The sequence below is a fragment of the Betta splendens genome, chromosome 9 (genome assembly GCF_900634795.4).
Source record: "Betta splendens chromosome 9, fBetSpl5.4, whole genome shotgun sequence".
Taxonomy (NCBI): Eukaryota; Metazoa; Chordata; class Actinopteri; order Anabantiformes; family Osphronemidae; genus Betta; species Betta splendens.
The window spans coordinates 23,359,789-23,377,595 of NC_040889.2; the positions used below are offsets into that span (position 1 = coordinate 23,359,789).

Below are 17,807 nucleotides of genomic sequence, written 5' to 3' on the forward strand. Positions count from 1 at the left end.
TCCGACTCGCTCCCGTCTTCCCCCTGCACCTCTCACCTCGCAGCAACTCCTATTTTTCACTGTCTACTACTTAAAAATGTGTTTTCTGCGGCGGCGGCGGCGACAGAGGACTGTTGGCATAAACGGACGAGCCCGTTGTCGTCGCCGCGGACGCATTTCGCCGTTCTTCAAAAGGCCCCGCTCGCTGGGATGACACACTGCCTCAGCACCTTTCACTGAAACAGTTAGGAGGTCTTTCTAGCCAGCGAACTGTTTCACATTATGATTGATCGTCTCACCCACGCTGCTCTGCATTTTTAACTGGCTGCAGCTGCAGTAAAACCTGCTACAGGGGGGAAACAGCATGGGACATTACCTGCATTTATAGGGGCCTTATGGATGGACTTAGAGAAGACTGCAGAATCAACACAATATATGGAGTTACAGTGCATTTAAAGGGGCAATAAGTGAGCTTTTTATTGTCCCGTGGAAGAAAATAGCCATAATATATCTACAGAGGCTTGATGGCCAAGTTGATCAATACCAATGACTCCCGGATCAGTTTGCCAGGTGCTGAGATAACAGCCTTTCAAAAGTCACTCTGTAGCCTGTAGTCTCTATTTGGAACGGCCCCATCATCCATTTGGGCCGGAGAGAGGCTCCCCGTCCTGTCGCAGTGGTGCAGCGCCACAGCGTGACGTCTCCTAACGGTCCATTTTCGCTCCAGTGCGGATCACGTCGTTTATAACGGTAGCGGCTGCTCATTAAAACGCTAACACATAGACGTTGCTGTCGAATGAACTCCTAAAAGCCCAATTTTGCAGGTGATGCGTGTATGAAAGTAAAAGTTTAGGTTTTTGGGCCAAGATTGGATTGAAACTGTTTCAAAACTTTAAGTGGAACAAAACAAAAGCATTTATAATGTCCACCAACGCTTTGCTAGCTCTGATGCTAGGTTAATGCTGATGCTAGGTTAATGCTGATGCTAGGTCAATTCTGATGCTAGGTTAATGCTGATGCTAGGTTAATGCTGATGCTAGGTTAATGCTGATGCTAGGTTAATGCTGATACCAGCTTAATGCTGATGCTAGGCTTGTTGTTCTGCTTGTGTTAATCTATTCTTCCACCAAAACCAGAGTCTTCCTGCAATGTGTAGACACCAGAAGAAGCCAGGTTCAGACCTCATAGAAGCCAGGATGACTTCACTGTCGAGGTTAAAATTCTAATTCAGCCTCACAAATACAAACACACAAGAGTGTTTATTAAAAGTAAAGAGTGAGAAAAGAAAAGAAGCAATATTTGTTCACGTCAGTTCCTTCTGGGCTGCGGAGTTCTTTCTTAAATATTTGTCCACGCTGCGAATACTGCGTGTGACCATTTGTGCTCTGTGACTTTTATTTCTTGCAGTTCTAAGTGAGCCAGTCTCTACTTGCCACGTGTGATTTCTTCATAGATTATTTCTACTTTGAACATGTTTTCATCACTTGACAGAATTTGCAGCAGATTCGCAAAGTCACATTCATTCAGTTTCATATTCTCCCTCTCAGCCCATCTCCCATTTTCCCAAGTCGTGTGTCCTTCCGTTTTGAATCTCAACTTTGTGCATGTGCATGTTCTGCTTGAGTCAACTTATAATGTGTGATCATTCCACCATCAAGGCTGCTGCCGTAGGGTTACCATGGCAACACGCGGTCCACGTCGACAGCGACCGATGCATAGAGACAGAAAGGACACTGTCACGGTGTCTGCACACACACACGCACACACACACACACACACACACACACACACACACACACACACACACACACACACACACACACACACACACACACACACACACACACACACACACACTCTAAGTAGCCCCTGCTCATTTGACTTAATGGCCGATAGAGACTCAATCGCGTTTCGTCTATGATTACATTTCACCTTGTGAGCTCATTTTACCCTGCAGCCACAGCGACATCACAGGAGATCCCATACATTTTAAGTGTTACCACGCAGCTGATAATGTAGCGGTCCCTGTATTATATAACGCAGGACATGACATTAATACCTGTACAGTGTGATGCAGCGATGTGTAATAGATGCTGTTCCTGGTGATTAGACTGATGCATTTCCCCAAACCTCACCTTAGGCATCAGTGTGTCTGGATGACACGTTGAGGAAACACTAACAGCCCCTGAAGGAAGAACAGACGCTAAAAAAAACAGGATAAATATTCGAACTGAATTCACAGCGAAGCACATCACACTTCTGTTTGTGTGCGTGTACAGAAGAGTCTGCGTGCGTGTTTTTTCTAAGGGAAGATGTGTTTCTTCGGTGAGACAGCAACAGCCAAATTAGCGATCTAGACAGATGGCGTCCTGCAGGAAACCTTTGACTCAACCCATGTTTTTGTGAGCCAGCTCCTGGTGGCCTTTCATCCCGCCTGTCAGGCATGAGATAGAGATAAATGAAGAACAGTGGTACCTGCTTCTGTGTGCTTAAAAATGAACATCACGCTCACCTTTTTTCCACTGTGGGGGATAAAGCGTCTTCCTGCTAGGAGCTGTCACAGGTTAGCGACGGCCTCATTGACTGAGGTTTTTCCCTGCACGCTGTTATGCAACGTGGAGGGCGAGCATCATCATCACGTGCACCCGGACAGGCTCGCGCTGCATTAACGAGCCAACGTGTCTGCGTTGGTATCAGGTCAGAACAGCTGAGGAGCGTCTTCCTCCTCGCTCCTCGCTTCGCGCCATCTGCTCGAACCCGGCTCGGCTCAAGCGCCTCGGCGCTGGGAGAAACACCACAGCGGGCGGCGCATATGCTGCTGACGCGGCCACTGTTGCTCCCACTCTGCTGCAGCGGCAGCCAGTGGCTTCAGCGCGTGTGTTCTTGTGAGAGCGTGTCGGTGTTAAGGTTTGATTTAAGGTCCTATCGGGGAAGCAGCCTTTGCATAACTCTGATAGGCCAATTAGTGCAGAATGATAGATGATGAGCTCCACAGGCAGACAGGGTCGTAATAGAGGGGAGAAAGGAAGTGCTCTGCCCTGAATCTCAAATCTCCTCTGCTCTGTCTGTCTTGTTACGCTCGGCTAAGGCACATCCTCATATTCCACTGATGAACATCTCCTTGTGAAGGTTTTGTTTTTTTGTTTTTGTTTTCTGCTGTTTTATCTTTGATCAAGTAGCTCACTAAGCCTTTTAGTTAGTCTTTGTTGTTTTATTTAGCGTCTTTCTGAGTGTCTACGACAGTAAAAAGTTAGCTTTTGGTAAATCTTGGCATTAATATTTCAAAATCACGTCAAGAAAAGCTGCATTAGACTTATAGATACATTTATTTAAGCATAATCCCTCGTGTTTTTTCCATAAAGGTCAATTTACTATTTCTCCCTTCAAAAGCAAGCAAACAGCATTTTAATGTTAATGTTTCTTTTTAAAGGCCAGCAACAAGCACCTTTGGCAGCGTTCTGTCATAAAGGCATTAACTGTCCGTAGTAATTGTGTTCACAGGTGTTAGAGGAGATAAAACAAGTAAATGCCAGCCGCCGCTCCGTAAGTGCTGCACAGAAACCCCGCGTGACACGACATTTGTGACACATAAGAACAGAGCAGAGATAACAGAAAACAACTCCAAACATGAAGCACGCTTCACATGCTGACAGACGCGCAAAGGCGTCACCCCGAAGAAGAAATCCTCAGAAGCCGGCTGGATTCGGAGCGAGAAGTGATGAAATGTTTTGACGAAACATTGCCTCGCCGCTTTGATAGGTGTGATCACTCTTATTCCATCTCATTAGCCCGCGTGTAGTCTGTCTCCCTGCGAAGCCGTCTGTCAGAGCGCCGGCCGACGTGTGTGACCCATGTGTTGTCATAGGATGCAGAGACGAAAAGTAAAGTAACGGAATACAGTATATATACAGTATATATACACCCATATTACATATGGGCCTCTGCAGGACACCAGCCCTAAAGCACTGGGTTGACTTAAGCTACTGGTAGACGTCGCACGTTAGATTGATTTCATTTGTTTTGAGTAGACGTTGCGTATCGTCGGCACAAAGTCTGGTCTAATCTTCACTCTAATCTGCGTAGATCGGAACCAAACAAGTCCGCGATCGTCCCAGCAGCTGGTGGACATGAGCGGTTATTAGTGACTGATGGTGGATTTGCTGTTCAAATTAGTTTTCTCCCCTTTCCTCGTCTCCCCTTTTTTTGTCTTGTGTTTTACATCTTCTGCTTTGTCTTTTCCTCTTCTTCCTCCTCCTTCTTCTCCTTTCCATCTCCAACTGACATTTAATATAACAAGATAATTCCACAGTCCTACTGGCTCAGTAGAGGCCAGGAAATGATAAGACAATGTCCCTAAATGAGAGTAACATGTTTCTGGAGCGACACGCTGAGCCTATTGAGCTGATTTACATTGAAATGAGCCATGTCTTTTTTTCTGGCTATTGTGGATGAAATTAATTATGTAAACTGTCTGCAGGGCTCATTTGCATTTCTTGATTGATTTGCGTCCATTTTGTGTGCTTTGCAGTCAGAAAAATGAAGATGAGAGATGAGCTCTGTGTCAGCATGTAAACAGGATGGGAGCCCTCAGGATGTTCTTCAAATAATTGCAAACATCTGTTTCCGTGTGCACGTGTGGACCATGTCTAGGTTTGCTCGGACACGCATGAAGATAAATTTGTAACTTTGTCGATGACTCTATGCGTTTTACAGCTTTTGTCAGTGTTTGCAGACAGATGTACAGTAGACGCCTGTATGTAAGATGCATAGACACACACACACACACACACACACACACACACACACACACACACACACACACACACACACACACACACACGTTCCGAGTCTGCCTTTTCTCTCTCTGCCTCCACGACAGATCGCCTGTTCATCCAGCCCGGCTAACGGAGCCGCCGTATGCCTGCCTGTCTGTCTCTGTGTTTGTCTGCAGCTCTCCTCCAACCAAAATGAACGACCCAGTTAAATAATAAGCTGAAGGCTAACAGAGGGACCCCATCAACCTCTGAGCTGTATCCTCTCTGAAGCCATCAATCGTGGGACTAAAGCTGGGCTGCATAATGACACTGTGGCAGTGTATTCGCGCTGTGCTGCAAAACATATTAATGTTAGCCATAATGAGTTTGACAGCCCAATATGGTTGTCAGGGAGCGGGAGGGTTTTAACTGGCAAACACTGCCCTCAAATGGACCAGAGCCGCCACAGCAGCTGCAGGGAACGCTGCAGTGTGGTCGGGGTTTGCGCAGTTGGCTTGTGTGAATGATGTTTACTCTCAGTCATTACTCTGATTGGATAAGAAGCATTTTGAATCAGTAATCACTCAGCGACACTAACACAACATCCGTTATCATCCTCTTTGTGCTGCGCATTGAGGACTGTGGTGTCCTACGTGTCTGATTTTTTTTTATCCAGGCCTGTTGCTCATTCATATAAGTTGTCTGTTTATTCACCACTGGGTTTGGTTCTTGATGTGTTAATCTAGATATCTACATCGTCCCACCGTGATGAAACGCAGGCTCGCGTTTTCTGCCATCCGTCGTCTCACTCGTCTGTCTCTCCTGTTTCGCGTCCTAGAATCTTGGAGCTGCAGCAGAACGGTGACATGGACATACTGAAGCTCAAGTGGTGGCCCAGGGACAGCCCCTGTGACCTCTACAGCTCAGTCCAGACGCGACAGCACGGCAACGCCCTGGACATTCACAGCTTTGCCGGTGTCTTCTGCGTCCTGGCAGCCGGCGTGGTGCTCTCCTGCCTCATCGCCATGGTGGAGAGCTGGTGGTCAAGGAGGAAGGGATCCAGGGTCCCCTCCAAGGAGGTAAGGAGACAAACGAGGGAGAAGAGAGAGGCCAAGTGCAGTATACAGTACTATAGCATCTCACAGGAACATGTACAGATAGTAAATATAGTAGGAGGAATTAGAAAAAGTCTGTTATTGGTGTTTACAGTGTTGCATCTTCTGAAGCAAAAATACTTACAAAGCTTCCTGTGATGTTAATAATTTAAAATCTTTTGCACAAGTACAGCCACCATCCCATTATCAAAATGATTATCCAAAAAGAGATTCTCCGCCGGAAGCAAATTGAACAAGAGTTTATACTGAATTAATCAGCAAATATAACTTGACTTAATTAAAGTGGGTGTTTATTTTCTGCCCGTGTTATTCCATCTTAGCGCTTATTAGTTGATTTGAAGTATTGCCAATTTGTACTGATGCTAAATAAGATGTCTAAGATGACTTATTATGTAATCATACGTGGCATGGGTGATGCTCATGCACAAACACTGGCAGGAGTTACATAATGCTGCCGTTGATGCTCGTCCTCAGATGTTTTAATGTTCCACCTCTAAAGACCGTGATAGCAACTGAGAGGTAACCAGGAAATAGGAAAGCATCCCCACACTCCAGCCTTTCTCAGTTTCCATATGGCTTATTCTACATTTATTCTGTGGACATTAATGCGAGTTCATCCACTGACCCTTAGTCTTCGCTACTGTTGCTGTTTTGCACAATCACACCTCTTTTTAATGCGTAATTAATGTATTTTTGATGGTGTTGATTGGGTAAAAATGTGGATAATGCGTCTGTGTCAACAGGATTTAACCTTTTTTCTGAAACGATAATGTTTTGGAGACGTGAGTGCACAGGCAACGTTAACGGCAGGAAACAGAAACGGGCCGATGGTCGCAGCACATCGAGACCGAGGCAGCGGCGCAGACTCTGAGTCACAGCATTAAACACGGATATTTATACCAGCGCCATGTTCCAGCACGGTGTCAACACTCACACGCTCTAAATTAGCAGCAGCGCCCTGTGAAATATCCAATCAGCCGATGTGCGGTTGATCACCCCAGCAGGGATGTCATTTAAACCAATCACGGTGACTCTGCTAGCATCTTCCCCAGGTGGAAACCCAGCAGTGTGTTGTGATGTGGTGGTGCTGTTTGTTCCACAACAGACAGGAAAGGTAGCATCTTCAAAGAAAAACCCAAATGGTTTGAGTCCGGCCGAGTCCGACCCCCCCCCCCCTCCTCCATTTAGCAGCTTTAATCAGCAAAGACCCACTTTTGCATTTTTTTTCCAGTAGCAGCTTTAACAGTGGCCACAGCGAAGTTCAGCTCTTCACCTCCCTCTTCCTGCGCCCACTGCTATGTTTGCCAACACAGGCAGAGAGGAAGTGTTCAAGTGAATAAAGCCAATCATAACGGTACAAGTGCAGCAGGTTTGATATGCAAAACACGCCAGCGATGAACTGAGAAGAAATTATGTGTCAAATAATATTTTCACTTTTGGTTTGGAGTTAATTATATATGTGTTGGTAACAAATTAGACGCCGGCGCAAAGAGGCACAGATTAATTTTAGCAGTAAATGGTTTTGCCATCAGGTAAATTGCTTCTACTTCTGCATTTTTCCTTATGAAGAAGCTATTTGATAAAGGCAGGTTAAGGTTAACTTGGGATAATGACTTTAGAGAAACTGTATAAAACACCCAATCAATCAACTCCACGTCCTGAAAGATAGAAATCTACTCATCTTATCCAAAAGACATGTGTTGCAAAGGTTCACCATAATGTATTACTGATTTTGTTGCCTAGCTACAGAAAATGATCTTATTTGGGAAAAGGCTGATCATTACGTTAATTAGAGCTGGGGAAAAGAGCAACTCAGCATGACTCTGGCAAACAGAGTCAAGTAAGAGAAGCCTGCCCTGTTGCCTCAGTCTGTGGCGTCACGCTAATTAAAGTTCCACCCAACGTAAATTAGAAAAGATGACGAAAAGATGAGGATGAAAACAGTGACTGTGCTCAGGATGATTTAGTGTCGGATCAGTTTACATTCCATGATAAACGACCGATAACACCAATCACCCGAGAAGTAATTTAGAAGAAAGTTTCAACAGGAAAACTCTATACATCAGTGGTTCCAAGTGATTTAATGAGCTGCTCATCCAAATTATTATGTCATCACATATTACTCCATTACTGCATCACTATAATGTCTAGCCTCAGGAGAAACCTGCTTACGTTTAATTTCTAAAATTCCTATGGATCCAAACACAAAGCTGCGAGTGACTGGGCGCTCTGGGCCACAGCTGCTGTTTTCCCTGTGTTGAGCACAGACTGGTGTGACCAGCTTTCACACAGTTTACTGGTCAGTCCAGACCCTCACCAGCAGGGCCCATTGCTCATAAGGTCCTTTGTTCATTGAATTATTGGCTTGTCCTCGCTTAAACTGTCAGCTAAAGGCTGGGCCTGCTACTGTCAGACGGCGTCTGTGGACACACAAGCCGAATAAGTTCCCCGCGCATCTGCCGTGATTGGCGTCATTAAAGTGACTCCGAGCTGCAGTGAGATGGATGGAGCAGCACATTCAGCAGCAGGTTCACTGCCGCCTGCTTAAGCTTAATTTAATTCCTTCTGTATTGCTGCTGTAATTTCATCCTCCATCATCTAATTGCGTTGGCGAATCATGTTAAATATATTAGATATTTACCCGGCGTGGTACCACCCGTCATGTATATAACCGCCTTTATGTAACTAAAGCTGAGGCCCCAGCAAGCTAAACAGCATGTTGTTATCAGGTATTAGTTTGGTGAAGCCACACTGCAACATCACGCTGGGTCACGATCTATTGTTTGTAATCACTCCTGAATATGAAATCCTGGATTATACACGAGCAGGCGTCAGCTAGTGATGTCCTTTATTAACGGGCAGGTTCTGTTCCCAGCACACACACACACACACGCGGAAGCACAAATCACATACCCCCCGCTCAGCCACCAGCTTTAATCTGTCATTCAGACCACTAGTCCTGTCCACCACTGAGCAGCCACAAAGGCACCAAACCCAAAGTCATGTTAAGCACAGTGTGGTTCAGCGGCAACACACACAACCACGTCCACCCCCTGCTGCCTTCATTAGCCACTAAGAGCAGCGAGTGGAATCAGCCCCTGAGTGAGCGCAGGAGTGGAGGCGCGACAGTGAAAGGGGGACAGCGGGGATGGAAACCCTAATAGTCTGTGATTCTCTTTGTAGATGCTGCTCTGTGTTTTGCATATCAAGCCGTGAAGGCACGGGGAAGTCGCCCGCTTCGATCCGTAGCTCACGTGCATTTACCTGATTCTGTTAAATCACAAAGTATGACGCAGGTCCGTTTAGCTTGCGACGCAGGTACAGGTAAATGTGCCTCTGCTGTCGGTTTGACAAATCAAAACACTCTTAAAGTGAAACTAATCTAGAAGCCTTCAGTGGGAAAGTGGATCATCATGGTTTTTAAGGGTTGACCCCTGACCTTTGCCCTTCACCCCGTCACAGCATTGCACTATTGATTTATTGACCCGCGTCTGAACCATATTTCCACATTAATTCAGCTTAAAAACAGATCTCATCTTATCAGAGTTCATCTCCAAGTGCTGTAAAATAGACTTAAGGATTCATATATATGTATATATGACCTACAGCCATAGTGTGATGTTAAATGACCACCTGCGCAGAATGTTCTCAGATGACCAAAGAGGATTCCTGAAAAGCGAACAGGACGGGGCAGAATCAAGCTGGGAGCGCTGCAGCTTGTCCCGACGCGATGGAAGACGGAAGACAAATATGAGCCCACTTCAAAGCAGCCAATTACAAACTTGCATATGTTGCATTTTATGGATCGTGAAGACCATGCCTCTGCGTGCGGCGTGGCCCCCGTCACGGCCGCTGGACCGGGCCTGACTTCTGAAAGTTTAAATGAATAAAGCGAAGCAAGGCAGAACGCTTGTAATTAGCTCCACCAGATGCCTCGCTCTCTGCCAGTGTGAGCGGAAACGCTGGCGCCCGCCATCTTCGCGCCACAGCGAGTGTTGACACCACTCGAGACTTCCGTGGGTCCAGAGCATCTCCGTGCGTTGTTTGCGAGCTCTTCATAAAACAGGATCGTCTGCCTCTTTGTGCGTGGGCCTAAAAAGCCCGACTTAATAAGATGCACTGGCACCAGGACTATGAATTGAGAAAGCAGACTTGGCATGAGGTCGCTACTCCCACACACAGACACACTTTGTACAGTTAGCCATAAATAGAGCCTGTGTCTGCAGAGCATCCAGCTGTTATTACGCTATTATTACAGCACGTAGGTTTAATGCTACGCAGCCAAAGCTGAACAGGCCGAGCGATAGAGACTTTTCTTTCTGTTTGGTCTTCCAGATTTTGCCTGAACTTAACTTTTCTTTTTTACTGACACTTCAGTTAAGCTGGAGGCTCACATTTTACATTTTATAGCCTCCTCTGCTTCATACACTTCAAGTTGTTTAATATTCAGAGTGAGTTACTTAAAAGACCCCTGGTTGTTACCACAGAGGCAGAGAACGTATTGGTTTATTGGTTCCATCATCAGCTGACAGTTCTTGACCTGAGTCCTAATGCATTAATTAAGGCCTAAATCAATGCAGATTATAGACGTTTGTTAATAGTTAGTGTTCCTTATTTTTTCAAAGCCTATGTTTTTATGTGCTGTAAATTTGCTGCAGCTGTATTTTTTACTTCCTGTTTTTTCCTTCACGGCCTCATCTTTAACACATGTTAAAACAGTTCAAAGCATTTAGAAGCAGGACATTAAAAGACATGATCTCGTTTGTCCTCTTGAAAGATGACACACCTTCCCCAGTGTCACACACACACACACACACACACACACACACACCATCCCAGTGAGCCTGCTCTCACGCATACACACCGTCACCTCATTTCACTCCTCCATCACACCAGGCTTGTATCACTGAAAGAAAATGTGAAATCATTGAGGCCCTGGCGGTTTCAAATGGCTACGATTCATCGTGTCTCCCTTTAAACCACACACACCCATTCGCGCAAACTCATACTCCACTGTTCACACTCTGGATCAACTGGGCCGTGTTTGTTTCCGTGTTGCTTACGCATACTGTGGCACAGCCTGCACATCCACCTGCCTTCACATTCATACGTGTGCTGCAGCGCTGCTACCTGTACCTGCTGCTGACTGTGAGTCGCCTGCCGGTGTTTGTGCTGCGCTGCTGTGTTGTGTGTTGACGAGCGGCTGGCGCTGTTTTCTGCGATGCCGCTTCTCGCTGTAAACATTTGAGTATTTCCACTGGGCTCACGCACTGACAAACACCGATGAACACCCTTCCACAGAGACAGTGACTAATGTGGGTCACTGGCGACAGGAACTGTATCACGACTGAGCATATTTAATACGGACGTGTACACAAAATAAAGAGGGATTGTGTAACAGTCTCCCATGGAAAATGCACCGAGGCGTCCCAAGCTCTTCAGAAGCTGGTCTGAATGCTTAAAAACTTGGTTCTTTGGGGAAGTTCTTTCCAGGAGGGGGTCCGAGGTCCATTTCACTCACATCAGAGTAGCCTTATCCTTTCTGGCTTGTGTATGTTCTTATCAGAGGTTTGCATGAAAGAGTTCTGTCACTGGGATCAGTCACGAGTCCAAAATGTAAAACGGAACGAGGATGCTGCACGGAGACGACCGGTGTCAGAACTCTTCCATAACCATAATCTGTGGTTCTGACCGTGTCTGATATGTCATGTGATCCACGTGGGCTTAGCGCGAGGAGAGCGGGCACCTCCAACCTCTGCGGGCGCCCTCCTCGCTCTAACTCGACGGACGGGTGTGTGTCACCGTGGCTCTGAGCGCTCACATTGCCTTTTTGTTTTGTTTTTGTAGATAAGTACTCTGTGTTGAGGGGCGTAGCGGGCGAGGGGGAAAGAGAGAGAGAGAGAGAGAGTGGGAGAGGGAGAGAGCGATACAAAATGCCATTTACGCATCTCCCCTTTCCAGGTATATAACGACTGTGTGAATGTCTGTCTGAGGACGCGACACAGAGCGACCTGCTTACCTGTGTGTGCTGACTGACTGCCGTGTCTTTCTTCTCGCTCACCCCCTCCCACCCCCCCCTCCACCCGTCTGGATTCTCTCTCTCCTGCACCCTACCGCTCTCCCATCTGCCTGATCTTGTGCGTCGCTCATCCCTCCCTCGTCTCCGCCTGCCTGTCTGCCGCTTGTCTGCCTCGCGTGTCCGTTTTATTTTGGCCTGGATTGAACCGCTCACACTTGCATGTGCACAAACACACAATGACGAACTGCACCACGTTCCTTTGTCATCTCTCTCTCTCTCTCTCTCTCTCTCTCTCTCTCTACTCACATGTACACGGCGCCCTCACGCCAGACACAGGCAGACGGCCCATCTGCCCGACAAGCTGCCGACCCGTGCCCTCACAGCCCCAACGAGCACCCTCTTGCCCTGGGCGGTCAGACTCAGAACCTGACCCCCAACACCGCCAACACCACCGCCCCCGCCGCCACACATTACCAGCCCCCAGCATGCTGCGACATCCCTTGCGCCCTGATCGTGCAGCACTCCTACGACCCCACCAACCCCTCCGAGCTCACTCCCAAAATGAGAATGACAACCTTCACCACCTCACCTCCCACCCCAAGGTTATACATACAGTAGAAGATAGAAATAAGTCATTGGTTAGTAATGCTTGAAGACGGGCGCTCATTGTAATGTCGTGGTATGTGAATGGTGAATTGCCACAGGGCAAATGATGGCCACCAGTGGGCAGGGTTCAAACCAGCAGAGCAAACATGTACCTCAATCAGTGATGTTTCTGTATCTGGCATATTGTCAGTTGACTCTATGTGCAATGACGCCTTTCTGCCGTTAGAGGGAGGCAAATAGAGCATGTGTTGTAAAAGCACACATGCAGATCACAGCCTCTACCAGAGGATTTGTATGTAGCTTAGGTGTTTTTGTAAAAGTCCATGTTCTGATTTATGCACTGATTCTGATCATCTGGACTATTTGGCATTAATGTCTCAGTGGGTTTAATGGAGGAAGGTGCTGCTGTTTTCACAGTAACATTCATAAATGCAGTCAGGTCCTTCCACTCTTCCTTGACTCAGTCCTGTTCACTCTTCTCTTTCACTTCCTTTCATTTATTTTGACACCAATTGTTTCCCCCGCAACCCCCCTCCCCCCTCCACCCCACCTACAAAAGTGTGTGCGTGATAGTGTCACAACAGACACTAGCACCCCCTTGTCCTGTCCTTCCTCCCACTGTCACTTCCTTAGATGGAAACCAGGGGGCATCACTGTTGGTGCCCTCGCTCCGTGAGCTTCATTCAGTGGAGCCCGAGCTCCCTCCAGGCCCCACAGCCCAGAAGAGAACGGTCAGTAAACCCACCTTTACCCCCAGTAATGTGACTCCTGTCCTCACAAAGTCCTCCTTGACTTTCCCCGAGCAATATCACCAAAAAGTCTGACGCAAGAACCGAGTCCCGAAGTTATGGGACGTCCCTCACCACCCCCCACCCCCCTCTATGACCCCCTCACCACCCCCCCAGTAACCTGGAGAACCACATTGCATACACTTTTGAGTTTTGAGAACTCTCTCAGGCACATTCGAGCACCTTCTGAGACCGTACACCTGAGCAGCCTCCTGCCTATGTCGTCGCCTCATTCATTGCAAACTGAGCTTCCCAGCGCCACTGTCCACCCTCCCTTAATAAGCATGAAAGTCCTCTCACTGAGTGTTACCATCCTTTAGACTATGTGGATAAGTTCTGAATGTAGAAAATGCTTTAAAATTCTTATAAGTTTCATTTAATGTATTTATAGTTTAAGTTAAAGCATAAGTAATTATATGTGCACTAAGGCTGAATTGTTACAGTTGTGAAGAATGTGGTTGAAGGTAAATAGCGTATTACAGTATATTACTTATGACAATGAAGCGTGGCCATGAAAAATTGGGCTGAAAACGAGAAGTTAGCCTCAGTGTGAGTTCTTCAGCACGATGGCCCGCAGGACAAATGTGTAAAGATGAGCGGCGCACAGTTGACCGTTAAATGCCGTGTATTTGTGCTGTAGCGGTAGATGACGTATGGTAACACTTGACGGTAGACGTCGCGCCCTGGAATCGCAGAGTGCGCAGCATGTGGGCAGCGTCTCTGCGCGCATTCCAGGCGCTCTGCACTCCCTTAGAGACCGTAGACAAGTGTGTATGTTTGGGTGTTTAATATCCTGACCACTGCTCAGAGTGTGCTTCTCTATCCTTCCCTCCATCTCCCCCCTCCTCCCCTCTCCTCTGCTTCCTGTCGCACATTTCCCTGTGACCATCGAAATGTTTTCCTCTTTATTAACTTGTATATATATTTTTTACCATCTTTCTGGCTCGCTGCAACAAACTTCACTTAACTTTAACTTAAATTTACCTTTTTTGTGCCTAAAAACATCTCTGCATGCGTGATGTCTTCGCCTTTAATTTCCAACACTCCCCCTATGGTTTACAATGATATTCCTGCTATTCATTCATATGGCTCGGATGAATGGATAACTTTCCTCAATACAAATGCACCTCATCTTTGTCCACTTCTGTTTTTTTCAAAATATCCTCTATCTGCCTACTCTGCTCTTTTCTCTCCATGTCTTTACTCCTCTAACTGTCCTACCCGCATTCCTCTCCTCATCTCATTATCTAATATTTTCCTGATCTGGGTCCTACCCAACTATTACTTTCTTCATTTTTCCTCGTTCTCTTACTTTTCTCCCGTTGCTGTCCTTTCCCAACCATTCCTTCTCATTAATCTCTCCTCCCTTTTATCATTTACCATCACCGCTTCCTGGGTTCGTTCTCCTCCTTCCCCGCCCCTCCCCATCTGCAGGACGATAAGGAGATCGACTTGGAGCACCTACACCGCAGGGTTAACAGCTTGTGCACCGAGGATGAAAGCCCCCACAAGCAGTTCTCCACCTCTTCCGTCGATCTAACACCCCTTGACATGGATGCTTTGCCTGCTGCGCGCCAGGCGCTCGAGCAGATCAGTGATTTCCGCAACACCCACATCACCACCACCACCTTCATCCCCGAGCAGATCCAGACCCTCAGCCGCAGCCTCTCCGCCAAAGCCGCCGCTGGGTTTTCCACTGGTTTCGGTAGCAGCGGCGGGGGCGGCCTTCAGGACCACCGGACTGTTGGTGTGGGTCCTTTCCGGCAGAGGGCCCCCAATGGAGGCTTCTTCCGCAGCCCCATTAAAACAATGTCTTCTATCCCCTATCAGCCTACAGGTCCTGGACCCAACTTTGGATATGGCAATGATCCAGACAGGGGCACCTCTATTTGAGGGGCTTCTACAGATATGTTGGTTCAGGAGAAAGAAGAGGGGGAGGAGGAGGAGGAGTAGCAGGAGGAAGAGACGAAGTAGTCAGAAGATATACAAGCTAAAAAGTCAGATGATAGAGATCTGTGTACATAGGAACCTTCCGTTTTTAGTTTCTGCTTGGGTGTTTCCAGGGGTGTCCATTTTGTATGTGGAGAGGACGAATGAGGTGGAGGTCTGTTGGGGTGTTCCTGAAGCTCCCGCAACCCGTGGCAGTGAGGCGCAAGAGAGGAAGCGGGCCGTGGGGGGAGGGGCTTGACTCTTTGCTTTCGTTGTTGTCGTTCTTGTGATTGTTGGGGTGATTTTTTGGGGGATATGTGTGAAACTGGATCTTTTTTTATTGTTCCTGTTTTATGACATGAGGACTGTCTCATGCAGTGGAGATCTGTTGAAATGGCCTGAACCCTCCCTCTGGGGGTTTGCTCAGTGTTTCTCCAGCCACAGGTTATACAGTATGTCTATATTCTTGTGAGCTCCAAGGCTGCCATTGGTTGATGACTGGCGGTGTCTTTAGCCATCGAACAATTCCAAGGGGCTTTACCTAATAAGCAATTATAGGGCAGGTATTTTTGGGAGGCATATCCAATATAGTGTTGTCCGTAGTCCTGGGAATGCACTCAGCAGTCCTTCGTTTGGAAAAGGCCCAATCTCAGTGATTATTGGAAGAATCCACTTCTCCGGTGTTACTCCGTCTTTTTACTTTGTGGGAATCCATGCTCAGTCTCTCTTCTCTGGGGTTGTTTCACCAATACTGGGGGTTCGAAGTGCTGTTCATCCCCGTGATGGTGTCCACACGGTGGCCTGGCTAGACCTAAGACTTCACAGCTGAACACACGCCGACGCCTTCACGGTGCATCTGTCTGAAAATGCCGAGACAGTGCGACGCAGCAGAATCACCGGTTTGGTGCATCGATCTTAAACTATTTCTGCCATTTTGTTGCATCAGCCTGAAACTGTTCTGAAACCATTCTGATGCACATTAAAGACTCAATCCCACTGCACTGTACCAGTGCCCACAGACCTGTAAGTGATTGTATGTAGACCTGACCATTTCTTTGCTCACCTGTACTGTGCTACCTGCTTTGAAGTCAAGGTGAGGTTCTCTAATCAGACTCTCAGAAGGATAGTAAACGTGACGACACAAAAAATATGAAAAGAACCATAAAAGACACGAGAGACTTCAAAAAGCTTCTGCTTATTATATGTCTTTTATTGAATTTTGTTTCTGAAAAAACATAGATTTTAATGCGTGGAATGTGTTTTGGTCAGGAAGTACAAAAAATGACTTTATTCTGAGCTGTCTTCTTGTTTTTATTTCTCTATCTCTCAGCAAAATTTGAAAAACTGCTAAATGAGTGCTGTAGTCTCTGGTTTGCATCATTGAATCATCCAAACTTTTGTTTTTTGTTGTGTTTTTTTAAGGGCTGCCATGGCCCAGGTGTCTGAATGATAAAAGCTCGCTCTGTAAGGCCGTGTGGTGTTCGAGTTCACGGATCACGCGATGGTATAGAGTTGATTCTGTAATGAGGAGAAGCCATTGGAACAGCATCTTCAATACAGACCTTATGTCTACTAGTTAGATGCATCCTCCCAATGTCCAGGCAAATCCCCAAAAATCTAAATGTACTGGGAGCATTTAACAACACCAAATCATGGGAATGTCAAGAGATGGAGCCCGGTGGCTGTCCTGTGTGGGAGGAGTCCAAAACCTTCTTCTATTTCATATCTGTAATGTTAAGGGTACTGTTTATATACCTTGTTTTTTAAAAGTGCCAATTAAAATAAAATGAGACCATTAAGGTGCATTTTGGGGAGGGGCAACAGTACGCAAATAGGATTACTATTGTGGATTGGGGGGCTGGGTGGTAAAATGGAACCAAACCTTTTTCACTAACACTGTATTAATAATTGATAATGTTAGCTGTTTAGAACAAGTTTTCAGTTTGTTATCTTTAAGAACTAAAACCGCATAATGTTGTGCGTAGAGAATCCAGCCACAGTGTTTTGAAGCAAGCATTCTTAGGCATTCTTTTCTTATATTAGGCTACAGTATGGCTATTGAATGACAAATAGGACTCAGACGTTTAAAAGTTTTATTTAGTATAAATGACAGAGGCATTATGAAAATGTATATTTTACATGTTGATGCTATTTTTGTTTAACAAAAAGAAAAGAGTATATCATGATGAGCTTTAGTGTTGAGTTCTGCAGTCACCTTGCTGCATTTGGTTTCCTGATGTCCTGCCCATGGTCAACACAAACACACACATAAACTCGCTTTTCTCATGTCACCCTGAGTTCATTCTATTATTTGCTGGCTAAATAACAAAAAGTGGCAAGTTGATTAAAAAGAAAGCATGCACAAACTTGCTCTTGCGCTATCTGTTAACATTTTAATTTCATACATAGAACTACAGGATTTACTTGATAATTTTCAAAAGTTTATGATGTACAGTATTTAATATAGGCCTATTTTGTTGTATGTGTTGCATATTATTCAAAAACTGAACAAACCGGGGCCTCTGTTACAAGTGGCAAAGCTTTCTGTGTATAATTTGTCTAATAAACAGGTTTTCTACAGTGGGATGTATTTGTTGTCTTTGCTAATGTAGACTTT

The 17,807-nt window shown here is 46.2% G+C and overlaps 1 protein-coding gene across 7 annotated transcripts in view; it reads left to right on the forward strand.

The window, feature by feature from the left end:
- The window catches only part of grid2 (glutamate receptor, ionotropic, delta 2), a 299,555-nt gene extending 281,782 nt beyond the window's left edge, over positions 1 to 17,773 (forward strand). For 3 of the 7 annotated variants that reach the window (XM_055511913.1, XM_055511912.1, XM_029163666.3), the window contains 2 exons: positions 5,572 to 5,812; positions 14,696 to 17,773. In XM_055511913.1, coding sequence (XP_055367888.1) covers positions 5,572 to 5,812; positions 14,696 to 15,154 — 700 coding nt within the window. In that variant the 3' untranslated portion in view covers positions 15,155 to 17,773. Of the gene's footprint in view, positions 1 to 5,571; positions 5,813 to 11,695; positions 12,161 to 12,197; positions 12,506 to 14,695 lie in introns of those variants that run through there. The other 4 variants (XR_008695665.1, XM_055511914.1, XM_055511915.1 and 1 more) reach the window with 4 other exon arrangements.
- Positions 17,774 to 17,807: the final 34 nt, after the last annotated feature.